Source organism: Desmodus rotundus, chromosome 9 (assembly GCF_022682495.2).
Source record: "Desmodus rotundus isolate HL8 chromosome 9, HLdesRot8A.1, whole genome shotgun sequence".
NCBI classification, from domain to species: Eukaryota; Metazoa; Chordata; class Mammalia; order Chiroptera; family Phyllostomidae; genus Desmodus; species Desmodus rotundus.
In genome coordinates this window covers 88,518,669-88,531,516 of record NC_071395.1, presented here as the reverse complement: position 1 = coordinate 88,531,516, position 12,848 = coordinate 88,518,669, and the positions used below count along the sequence as shown (strand labels likewise).

The following is a 12,848-nucleotide window of genomic DNA, read 5'->3' as shown; positions in this document are numbered from 1 at the left end:
TACAGCCTATGGCCTGCAACCCCCGCGCTGGCAGAATGAGCCCCACACAAGGCCTCTGGTGCGTGTTCCAGGCAAGGAGCACATGGGTCCTCGCTGCCATCTGTGACTGACTTGCCGTCTCTCAGGGCTGGGTGAGTATGGAAGGGCTTTGAGAGGAAGAAGGGTGTAAATGATGGCACTCTGCGTGGCCCAGTGTGGCCGACTGCTGAGCCCTGCTTCCTGAGGTGCTTTGCAACAAAAACTCAGCATCGGAAACCAGACACTGGTGGCGTGCTGCTTGACTGCTGTGTTAGCACCGGGATGCCTGGCGGGCCAGAGCTCTGGAAATAATCCCTCCTATTTTTAACACCCTTGCCTAGTCAGATGGTCTCTGGTTTCTCCAAAGAAAATCCCAGGGTCCAGACATCCAAGCTAGAATCTCGTTGGTAAACAGGACCTCTCGTCCCCCACCTTGTCCCCATATGAGTCCTCAGCATTCCCAGGGTCGTGCTTTCCTTTCTCCTTGAGTCCGGGGGGGTCCCGAGCTGTAGTCAGGAATCCTGGTGATTGCTATGGCACCGCACAAGGAAAAAGCAAGTTTTCAAAGAGCTTTTATTTCAAACCACGGACAGAAAATACCCAGTTAAAAATGCTTCTCAGGCCTCCTGGAAGCCAAGGACAGGATGTTCAGCTCACTGAAAAGGGGGCATCTTGTCACCGAGGACAGGGGGGCTGGCTATTGACACAGGAGAACACCCGGAGCTGGCAATGCACACCGGGTGTCCCCTATAAGGCTAAGAGGACAACGGCGGCCAGCTTATCAAAGACAGCTGGTACCATGGGGACAACTTTGAGCTGCAGTGGAAGGTCAGGACTTTGCAAACACCTGTGCACCTGCCGGACCTGCCTCCTCCTCACCGTGGGCAGGTCTGGATCACGTCCACTTGCTGGATTCACAGAGGAGCCTGTCACAGCCCACAGAAGCGCTCAGAGAGGGAAAACGGCGGCAGCTCCTGTGGAGCAGGTGGGAACAGGGGAGATGGAAAGCCCTGCCTCCTTTCTAGAATGTTCTGGGCTGGGCTCCGCTCGCTGAGGGGAAAGCCCTGAGAGTCGCTGGGGCCCCAGGAGGACTAGTGGTCGGGCTCGGCATCCATGCAGGACTCCCAGGGGTTGCGGGGCATCCGAGGCAGGGAGAAGAGGAGCAGGGCCAGGCCGCCCAGGAAGAGGAGCACGAAGGCAGCGCATGCGCAGGCGAAGGACCAGGCGTAATAGTACTCGATCCAGACGGTGTCCTCACTGTCGATCATGCGCTTCACCGACTGCCGCAAGACCTCCACCGAGACGAAGATGCAGAGGCCTGCGGGGAAGAGCGGCGCGCTCAGGGTCCTGCCCCAGCTGCGTCTGCTCGGGGCACTGTGGAGACCCAGCCCCGCGGGGAGGAAACTGTTTGCAGACCGAGGGGCTAAACGGACACCTGCGGAAGTGTCCCTGCAGCCTGCCCACCGCACAGTTCGCCCGACCTCAGGTTAACTGCGTGTCTCCCCATCTTTTGTTAGTACTTTCGTTCGATTCATTTAAAATGTGTTAGTAACTGGCATTGCTCTCAGTGGATTACGGATGACGTCTTTGTGAGAAATGGGCTAACTGCCAACACCTGCCCCCCTAGACCCACCGAGAGAAGATGGCACACCGACCAAGTTTGCTGCTGCGTGGAGCCTGGGCAGCCCTCTAGACTCACATCACAAGGTCAGGGTGAGGATGGGCGGCAGCCTCCCTCACCGCGGGACATCGTCCCCCCAGCCCGGGTGCACGGGCAGGAGCCCCCGTGCTACCTGCGAAGGCGTAGAACATGGATGCCGGCCTCAGCAGGTAATCCCGCTTTTTCCCGAAGGACAGGAGCACGCAGATGGTTCCTATGATGGCGAAGCCGAGGCTGAAGATGGCGATGGCAGCGGCCGAGATGCTGTACTCTGCAACACACACAGCGCCCAGAGGGCGCCTCAGCGGCCTCGTCCCGGGGCCTCGCCAACCAGGTGGGTGCCGACACCACGCACTATGACTCCCATTGCGTGTGCGGGAGGACTGAGGGTCCCAGAGTGGAAACCAAGCAGGCAAAGTCGCTCACGGGTCATGGCCTAATTCCAATCCTGGGTTGCACTAAACTGCAAGTCCATCCCCCTTCTCACCCCAGGGCAGAGGCCTCAGAAAGGGGCAGGAGGCATGTGGCTGGAGGCCTTTCTGGAGCAGAAAACGTCCTCCGAGTGACAGGGCAGAAAGGGCAGGCAGTCGGTCAGAGAGGGGCTGACAAGCGGCCTCTGGTTGCGGAGCAGGCAGCTGTGATTGTGTGTATGTGTGTGTGCATGTGCGCTGCCACAGGTGTAGGATTTGCCAGTGTGTGTGTTAGTGATGCACCAGCATATAAGGGTCTATCAGTGGGTGTGCACGCCCGTACCGTGTGCGGCCGTCCGCACACTCGCAGATATGGACCTGTACTCACCACTGTGGGGTGTGCGGGAGCTCCATGGTTCCCCGAAGGCCCCCAGGGCCCACGCCTCCCCACGCCCCCCTCTCCTATTCTTGGGGAGTGATTGATTGCGAGGGAGGGAATCGGACAGTTCCCCACGGACTCTGAGCCACCAGCCCTGAAAACCATCACAGGGATGTGAGCACTTGTTCCGTTTTCCTAGCTCCTGTCATAACAGCTCCCCTTGGGCTCTGCTGGAAAATGCATTTCTTCTGCAATTCAGGGGCCGACCAGGAGCCGGCTCTTTTCCAGCCTCTCGCCAGCCCTGATGGATGGAGGCTCGGGATGCGAGGAGACAGAGCACCTTTGTCTCTGGAGCGCAGAGGGTGACAGGGCTGCTTTCATCAAGCACGGGGAAGTCAGGGCTTTTGTGCCAAATGAATTTCTGGCTCAGCAGTGTGTGACGGCAGTGACTTCTCCCTGCCCTCCCTACTTTCCGCCATGGCCTTACCTTTCTGAGTGGTGAATTCGAAGATCTCTGAGCTCTCCCCTGGGTTAAAATGCCTGAAGTAGGAACAGTTTTTCTCTGCAAAGGAGGGAGACAGCCTGTGAGTCAAGAGAAAGGGGCCTGTAGCCGAGGCAGAGGCTCAGCCAGGAGAGGGTGGGCGTGGTCCCACTAGGGCGGCATGAAGGGACCTACGGGATGGCCAGTCATCGTGTCCCCAGACCCTCACTCTGGGCTGAGACAAACCTCTTTCTCTGACCATTAGACCAAAATTTCGCTCGGTTAAGGGGGTTACGTAAGAGGCTGGAAGAGCTTCAGGGAGCTAAGGCTGACTGAGTCAGAGGTGCAGGCAGCGCTGTGGGGACTGAGCCCATTAGGCAGATGGGGCAACCGAGGCCCAGGGCTTAGGTCATTTGTCAGGGGGTACAGGGTGCATGGTCAACAAAGGGCTGAACAGTGGTTCTCAGCCAGGTCTGGTTCTGCCCCCCAGGGGTCATTGGGCAATGTCTGGAGACATTTTTGGTGTCACAAGTGGGCAGGGCTGCCATTGGCGCCTGGTGCGTGAAGGCCGGGATGCTGTTAAACATCCTACTATGCACAGAAGCACCAAAGTGTCAGTAGTGCTGAAAGAAACCCTGGAGCACACCACAACCCAGAGCTGTGTGTCTGCAGGCAGGCCAGTCTGGATTCCCTGGGTGTGGCTGGGGAAGCACGCAGTGTTTTCTAAAGCTTTCCTGGAGATTCTGATGGTTGGGGAGCCCTGCTCCAGGTCCCTTAAAATGCCCCACAAAGTGCTTTTCTGAGGGCACCACCTGGATGGGCTGGGTGAAGGATGTAGAGTGCATTCAAGGGCCAAGTGTGACCAGCACATCTTTTCATTGGACCCTGGACACCTGGGGCTGTAGAGGCAGCCCAGCCAGGGCAGCCCACCTGGTGAGTGTCAGAAAAGACATGGAAGGTGTGTGGACAGCGGGACCTAAAATTTGGATTTGGTAGGGGGTAGAGGGAAGTCTCAGAACAAAGAAATTCATGCCGATTTTAAATGTAATTTCAGGCGTGATTTCTCTTCTACTTTTTCCCTTTCATCTCTCTTATAAGTAGACATACTACAAACTCAAAGGGTAGTCTTATTGCATATTGAATACAATTCAATATTCTTTACCCCTGATTTAGGAAATAGATGGGCGGGTTCTATTCTTTTGTTTCTTTAATAAAACTAAATTAGCCCCAGATGGTGTGACTCAGTGGCTAGAGCGCCAGCCTGCAAACCAGGGGGTTGCTGGTTGGATTCCCAGGCAGGGTGTACGCCTGGGTTGCAGGCCGGGTCCCTGGTTGGGTGTGTGTGAGAGGCAACCGATCAATGTATCTCTCGCACATTGATGTCTCTCTGCCTCTTTCTTTCTCCCTCCCTTCTCTGCTATCTGAAAATAGATAAATAAAATCTTTTTTTTTAAAAAAGGAAAACTAAATTAGGTTGCTTTTCATTTGTGTGAAGCCCACATGGATCCAAGATCTTCAGTGGAAAACACCCCTGTTTAGATGGCATCTGGCTTGTGCATTTATTTCTTTACCTTCAGGTTGTATTTACATTTTCTCGAGGCGATTGATGCCTCCTTTCTTTGGGAGATGCACCTGGGGCCCTGCCTTCATCTGCAGGCAGGCTTCCTTCTATCTGGCCTAAATCATCTCATTGCCTGGGCCTCCCACTCTCCTCCCTCCCCCATGTCAGGGTTCCTGCCACTCCCACTGTGGGGGAAGGAAATGACCCCTGGAGACCAAGCCTGGCTTAGCCACAGTAAATGTTCCAAGAGGTAAACCGCCCTCTCTTTGAGCTTCTATATTTAAATCACTTTCCTTTTGAACCGAGTTACCTGGGGTGTCTGACTACCAGTGGTGATGTCAGAATCGAAGCTGTTCTCTTCTCTCGCACAGCTTCCGGTGCTATTTTAAAGCATAACCCCCCTTATAGTTGTTAGATTATTAGCTATAGCTTCTCTTGAATCACTGCATCAAAGTGGCTTGTGCTAAGTCATACGTCACCACGTACCTCCCTCTGGACAAAGGAACATTTTTCTGTTTCATTCTTTAAGGGCCAATTTCGGTTGTCATTGAAAACTCTCTGAAAAGAATTGACTGGATTCAAGTGTATTTCATGGTCAGCTGCCTCCCTGACTACTCTCAATCCTCGAGTCAGAGGCCTCTGGAGTGGAGGGCCAGAGCTGAAGGCCCGTGGGAGCCTGGCCGCAGCCCAGCCATGTGGCGGTTCCGGGATGCTGAGGCTGCGCTTGCACAGTTGCGTTTGTGTCGTCCACTGCACCGGATGAGCTCCAGGCTCCATGCTGGACAAACGCTGCTGCCCCTGGGTGTTGGCACAAAAACTTTCTTAGCTCAGATCGCAGAGGGAAGCTGCATGTCTGGGAAGCAAGTTCGTGGATTCTGTGGGGGGGGGGCAGGTTTTCCCCTCAGGGGCACAGGTATAGCACTCCTGTCCTTTCCCTCCCCTGTTCGATGCTCTCACACATGGGGTTAGGGAACAGGGGCACCCAGTGGGCAGGGTTTCCACCGAGGACATGTAGAAGTCTCAGCTTCTGTCTCATGTGGCTGAACTTAGGGCTTGAGGATAGACAAGCCAACCCCCATCTCTTCTCTTGGACTTAGCACATGAGAAAGGCCAGTGCCTTTTGCCCTGAACCTGGGAGGGACACTCATTCAGGGCCCCATGGTTGCCCATTGGAGACCACAGGCTCCTTCGTGGTCCCTGATGGGCCCAGCATGGGTGGGAGCATGTCAGACCCAGAGTTCTGCCTGGGTACTCCCAGCACCGACAAGATGCTCATTTAGAACTAGTCAAGCTGGGCATCTGCCACTGTCACTCAAGAATTGCCCAGGGTCCTTTTGGGATGGGAAGACCTGTCCCCTGCCCTTTTGGGTGCCATCTGGGTGAAGTGAGCATCGAGGGCACTTGAAAAGGAAGGACATCTGAATTGAGCCTTGTGTGGGCCACATGGGCACAGGTAGGGGATTTGGAGGAGAGGGGCAGTGACGGTTCCATGCAGATCCTGAGCCTTCTTGCCTCTGCCACTCTGGTGTCCTCCCCAGCACCTGCCTGGCCTCCATGACACTTCCACAAAACTCAGGGCATCCCGCTTTGCCGTGATGGGCTCCGGCCCTTCACCGGGCAGAAGAAGCAAGTGCTTGGACTAAGTCGGCAGAGAAACCAATGCCAGGGGGATGATCTGGGGCCTTGGTTAGGAACCCTGAGGCTCCTCCAGCCCCCTCTGTCTCTGCAAATGTCTCGTGGTGATTTTTAGCATTTGTATTTCTATTTTTCTGCATTTCAGAAATATCTACCAGGGACAGAAGACTCAGCAGTCTAAAACTTTCGGTGGGTCATTTCTTTAAAAATATGGTGAACTCAGCTCTCAGGCGTGGCTGGGGTTGGGGTGTTCTGGCTGACCAAATACTGTGGTTAAGGGAGTGACGATACAGAACCACATCTAACTGTGCCAATTTCAAAGAACCAGAACAGAAGGTACATTTAACTGCAAGCCAACCTTGAGAGAATACAGATCTGTCTTTGATAGTCGGAGCAACTTGTACAACTAGGGAAGTTTCTGGGTGACCCCCGAGCGTGTGTTGGTGTAACCAGTGCTGGTTGCTGCAGACGTTAATATATAAAAAAAAATTTTGTTGATTTGCACAAAACCAAGAGAACTAGTACTTTAGGGGTTGGAAGAAACATTTCACCCACTTCTAGCCCTGGCTAGTGTGGCTCAGTGGATTGAGCACAGGCCTGCAGACCAAAAGGTTGCTGGTTTGAGTCCCAGTCAGGTCACGTGCCTGGGTTGCCAGCCAGTTCCCTGGTTGGGGGCGTGTGAGAGGCAACCAGCTGATGTTTCTCTTGCACGTTGATGTTTCTGTCTCTTTCTTCCTCCTTTCCCCTCTCTCTAAAAATAAATAAGTATAGATAAAAAAGAAACATTTCATCTACTTCTTACTTTCACCAGTGCCAGGGTTGTCTTCCCTCTATTTGTAAAAGTTCTTCACGTTCCAATGGTAGTTTCCCTGTCCTCTGTCTCCCTCCACCTGCTGATGGAAGACTTTATGAAATGGGCTGGAGAAATCCCCAAGAGCCTGCCCCAGACCTTCAGTGCACTGCTGTCCCATGGGAGAGGAGTCTAGTTATGGTCTGGGTCTCCAGCATGGGATTGTATGGATGGGAAAGGGGGCCCCTGAAATTCCTGGGGTGGGTAGCAGTGTGTGTTTTCATATGGCCCCAGTCCCCGCACCAAGTACCGGAAGACAAGATGGGCCCCTAGGGAAACGAGGCCCTGGGGTAGGCTGCTGCAGCATCCCTGAAGAGGCAGAACCTGGAAGAGACAGCGTTCCACCCAGCCCACGGGCTTGCGGACAGACAGCCTCTCCTGACAGCTGGGGAGTCCCACTCACTTTCCGGAGGCACTAGTGTCGCCCTTGGGTGCTGATCTTGTGCATGACAATCCTTTTAAAAGTCTTCGGGTCAGTGGAGAATCAAACGAGACGGTTTGTGTCTTCAAAGCCTGCAGCATTCTGTGGCTGCGTGCGACACTGGGAAGCCTCCTCCGCGGCACCGGCTCCTGGTGCATGTCACGGCGGAGGCTGGCCCTTGTGTGTTTCCTTGGGTCAGCAGCTTTTGGGAGCTGTGTTTGTATGTTCAGTGAAAGGCAAGGGAGGGGGCTGGGGAGCAAAGAGGCTCTGGGTTTGAGACCTGGCTGTTGAGCCTCTGCTTGTCAAAAGGTTAGCCTTGGGAAAGCCACGCCGAGCCTCAATTTCCCCACATGTAGAATGAGAATCACCTGTGCAGCAAAAGCCTCCTCACTGGGTTGTCGTAAAGTAGTATAAAGTGGCCAAGAAAGAGGTGAATTTTAGTGGTATGGATCCTGGATACTCTGCCATGGTAACTGTGTGAATTTGGTTAAATTACTCAACTTCTCTATGCCTCATGTTCTCTGTCTGTAAGGTGCAATGATGATAATAGTATGGACCTCGTAGAAAACTTTGTGAGGATTACATGAGTTTATATTTGTGTGTGTGTGTATATATAAAATACATACACATATATTTGTAGGGTGTGTGTGGGTATATATACTGCCTTCTGGCCTCCATAATTTTTGGGAAAAATTAGCTGTTTTTCTTCCTAAGATTCCTTGTGTGTGATGAGTCGCTTCTTGCTCTCACGAGAGTCTGTCTTTGTCTTTTGACTTACCTTGTGATTACAGTGTGTCTAGAGCTTGATTTATCCTGCTTGGAGCGCATTAAGCTTCATGGGCTTCTAGATTAATGTTTTCCATCAAGTTTGGAAAAATTTCAGCCATTAGGGATTTTTCACATATCCTTCATGCTCCTCTCTCTCTCACTCTGCCCCCCCACCCAGGAGTCCCACTATGCATATGTTGGCACATTTCATTCTGTCCCACGGGTATCTCGGGCTCTGTTCATTTTTTTGTCCGTTTCTCAGACTAGCTCATCTCAACTGAACTATATTTAGTTCATGGATTTGTGCTTCTGCTTGCTCAGGTCTGCTATGGAACCCCTCTGGTGAATATTTTTCATTTCGGTTATCGTACTTCTGAACTCCCGAATCTCTAGTAGGTCCTTGGAAAATAATTTCTATCTCATTATTGATATTCTCGATGTCATGAGGCGTCATTCTTATCTTTAGTTCTTTAGACATGGTTTTAGTTCGTTGAACTTATCAAAATGGGTGATTTAAAGTCTTCGTCTGGTAAGCCCAATATCTGGGTTTCCTTAAGAATCTATTATTGATTTCTTTCCTTCACTTATGCAGGGGCCATGTATTTTTAGTTCTTTGCATGTTTTCTAATTTAAAAAATTAAAAAATTTAAATTTAAAACTGGGAAATTTAAGCAAGGTAATTTAGCAACTCTAGAAGTCAGATTCCCACCCTTACCCAAGGTCTGTCCCTGTTGCTCCTTGTTATTATTGTTTGTTTAGTGACTTTCTGAATTAATTTTGTAACGTCTATATGCTTTGTCATGTGTGGCCACTGAAATCTCTGCTCGGTTAATTTGGTGGTCAGCTCAGAGACTTCCTAAAACTCCTGGAACTAATACACCTTCCAGTCTTTACTGAAGGGCCCTGGGCTAAGCAGAGAGTGCAGCACTTGGCTAAGCAGCATCCGTTTCTGCCTTAGCCTCATTTTCTGCTTGCACACAGCCTCAGGATAAGCCAGAGGAGAGAGCTGAGGGCTTTCTCAGGTCTTTCCTGTGCATGCATATCACGCTCTGCATGCACAGGGTTTTCTAAATTCCAAGGAATGTGCTGGAACTTTTCAGAGCCACCTATGGACATCTCATTCTCCAGCTTTTTGGTTAGCCTGTTGTTCGCCCTATTATCTACTGCTCTGGGCAGTTACGGTATTGAACAATTGTTTCTAATTGTTTTTGACAAATGCCCACTGGGAAAACTACTGTTTCCACTGGATGAGCTCAGAGTCAGATGAAATAAAGACAGCCTTGCAAGTGGGGACATCCAGGGGACCACCACAGATCAAATAGTGGCAGTCCCCTGGGAATGGGGCTTTGGGAGAGATCCAGCCCTTTCCGTCCTCTCTGGGGGCTGGCAGGCCGCTGGGCTTCACTGTGAGTGCCAGCTGTGGGTGTTCAACGCTATGACAGACTTGGAGGGAAGCGAGACTAGAGCCAGTTAAAGCACCGCAAACCTCACTGTTCTTACTGAGATTCACCCATTTTTCTTGAGTAAGCACTTGCTGGGTTGCTGTAAGACTGGTCAATTTCCAGAGTTCTGAAAAAGTTTATTCTGGCCATTTTTGCCAATGTTTGCATTGTTTTTATGAAGAAAAGGAGGTTCTTCAGTGTGTTTGGAGGTTCTTACAATGTCATTTTTTTCTGATGTCATCCAAAGGTAATATATGTTAAGCGCTTAAAACAATGTTTGGCAACCCTGACTCATGTGGCTCAGTTGGTGGCCTTGTCCCACAAAGTGAAAGGTCGTAGGTTCGATTCCTGGTCAGGGTACATGCCTGGGTTGCAGGTTTGGTCCCCTGTCGGGGTGCATATAAGAGGCAACCAATCAATGTTTCTCTCTCACATTGATGTTTCTCTTCCTCTCTTTCTCCCTCCCTTCTCCTCTCTCTAAATAAATAAATAAAATCTTTAAAAAAGAATTTGGCAGATAGTTCTCTATTTGTCTTTGCAGTTCCTGTTAATAATAAGAACTTAATAATAATAATAATGTTTGTTATTAATAATAAATAAGAGAACACGTATGGACTCTATTTATCCCTCCAGAAAAAAAAGCGATCCTATAGAGCTCAGGTGGGAAAGCGAGAGATGTTCACATTCAGAGGAAAGAGAGGGAAGAAGGCAGGGACGCATGTCAGAAGCTTGTTTGGGGTAAGGCTGTGCTCACAACTATGATTCACTCTCAGGTGAAATCAGGTAGACTGGCCAGGTTCAAGACCAAGCCATGCCTGCGGGTCCCCAGCGGCTGGTGCAGTCACCTGCTGCCAGTCTGTCTCTTCCTTGTATAGACTCAGCTCACCTCCCTGCTCAGCTGCTCTGTAAACTCACCAGACTTTAAAAGGCACATGCCTCCAAGGACAGGTGGACAGGACCATAACAGGGGGTGTTCCTGGAAAATCTGCCTCACCCTGCCCTGCCCTACCCTGCCCAGGGGAGTTGGCTGGATGGTGAATCTGTTTATGGGTATGCTTGGCACTGGCAGAGGGGCATGGGCATCCGGCTATGTGATACCCTTCAGACACATGTTCATGCCATTTAAAGCTCTCAGCCCCGAGACTCGGTGTTTCCAAGACAGCTGGGTATTTACGAGTCTTCTGCACATCCAGTGGGAATAAGCAAGGCAGGAGCCAGCAGGAGGGGAAGGAAGAGGAAGGAGAGAAGAGGGAGGAACAGGGTTTGGGCTCCTTTGTCCCCCACACACGATTTTGGGGGACTTGGCATTGACTTCCTTGGAGGGGGGGTTTCAGTGAACACCCAGTCGGAAAACATGGAGTAATTCTGAAAACCAAGTGGGATGCCACACTCACCCTGGTCCCGCGCTACCTTGGAGTGACATTTGTAAACACTGGAAGGGACTGTGTGTTGCCGAGCCCAAGCACCACAGGAGGAAGCACAGTCGTTTAGGGCGGGCATGGGCAACGCATGGTTGGAGTCCTGGCCTCTGATTCTCCAGCCTGTACTCTCCCCTGAGCACACACTCTTTGCTGTAAGGGTGGAGGGCTGCACATTTGCAGAGGAGACTAACCATCCTAACACCAGGTATTCTGTACAAGGATCTCGCCTTCAATGTGTGGTCGGGTCACACGGCAGGAAATTGGGGAATGCACTTAAATCACCGTGGAAGGAAATGCTTCTCAACTCTGAAGGGGCCCAAGCTAAGGGAGGATGTGCCGGAGGACTGAGGGTTCTCTGAAGAGGCAGGCGGCTCCTCGACAACCAGGTCCCGCTTCACAAACAGGTGCTGAGCCCTGGGTGGTCGCTAAAGGAGGGACCAGCACCCAGGAGGGAGCCACGCTTGGTTTCCTACTCTGCTGCTACCATCCTGAAATTTTGAAACAGTAGCAAGGAGCCCTGCATTTTCATTTGCATGGGGCCCTGTAAGTTTTGTAGTTGAGCCTGTCTATACCCTGGAGGCTGGGGAAGGAATCTGCCAGCCCCACAGGTCCCTTCAGCCTGTGGACATAGGGCCACCAGCCTGTCCTTGCAGGGAGAGACTGGAGCTGGGCACACCCAGAAGAGTGACCCCTGCTGGGGCCAGAAGCCCCTCATCTGGCAGGTCCATGGTGTCTTTCCTGAGCCTCTTCTCTCACATGTCCAGCCCCCTGCTCTGAGTGAAAAGTCCCAAGCCTTGGAAGATGGAAATAGTGAGAGGGAAATGCCCTGGGTTTACAACTGGCCGTAGCCCCCAGCACGCCCCCTACAATTCAGACCCTCTCCTCTGGGCACAGAGGGCTCTTCTAAACCACTTTTCCAGGGCGGGGACGAGGAAGGGCAGGAAGCAGGGATGGGGGCAGAGAGTGGGTACGTTACCCCCAGGCAGGGTGATGGATCCGCAGCTCTTGTCCTTGCTGTCACTCATGGCGATACTCTTGGTGCAGATCCGCCAGAGGCCAAAGTGGGCTGCCTCGCACGTGGCACTGTGGTGCTCCATGTGGGGGCTCAGCACGGCCCAGTGGTCAGTCACCACGGCCACCGTGGCCAGCACGATGCCCACCAGGATGCAGAAAAGGGTCACGCGGACCTTCAGCGTTTTGGTCTGGGACATGGTGGTCACTGAGGAGGAGGCGCTCTGGGCAGGATCTGGTGGCAGGGGCTCCTCAGGCAGGTGGCAGCCAGGCTGGGGCAGTGGCAGCGATTGTGGCGCAGAGGGCGGAAGCTAAGTTTAGTGTGTCCGGCAGAGCTGGAGTGGGCCGGCCTTGGGGCCTTGGGGCCTTGGGGCTGAGGGCCACTGGGCAGGGCTGAGCAGCTGCTCACATGTGACGGGGCCTGAGGGAGGCTTCTACTAATGCGCACGCACGGGCACGTCACCGTCACCGTCACCGAGGATGACTTCTTCTCAGGTTGCAGGGCTGTCTTCCCCTCTTGGAGCCAGAAATATGCCAGGGTGGGGCAAGGGGAGAGGGCTGTAGACGGTGACTGGAAACCTGGACCGAGTGGCTACGGCTGCTCAGGATACCTGGGTGGGGCGTGGTGAGGGACACTCTGTGTGGGGGCTGAAAGTCACTGCTGGTCAAGGGCAGGCGACCCTGAGGGACTCGGGTGGCTCAGCCTTCTGTTCTCACACTGGGCAGGTCAGTCACCAGGTGGGGTGAGTGGGTCCTTGTCCTAGAAGTCTGGGGAACCCAGGATCATGGGC

At 52.6% G+C, this 12,848-nt stretch overlaps 1 protein-coding gene across 1 annotated transcript; it reads right to left on the bottom strand.

Moving 5' to 3' along the window:
- Window positions 1-578: 578 nt before the first annotated feature.
- On the bottom strand, window positions 579-12,448 carry CACNG1 (calcium voltage-gated channel auxiliary subunit gamma 1). The gene is made up of 4 exons (XM_024573444.3): window positions 12,023-12,448; window positions 2,955-3,029; window positions 1,812-1,949; window positions 579-1,336 (listed from the first exon to the last, which is right to left on the bottom strand). Exons 1-4 carry the CDS (start codon window positions 12,255-12,257, stop codon window positions 1,110-1,112), a joined length of 675 nt encoding a protein of 224 aa, XP_024429212.2. The 5' UTR covers window positions 12,258-12,448; the 3' UTR covers window positions 579-1,109.
- Window positions 12,449-12,848: the final 400 nt, after the last annotated feature.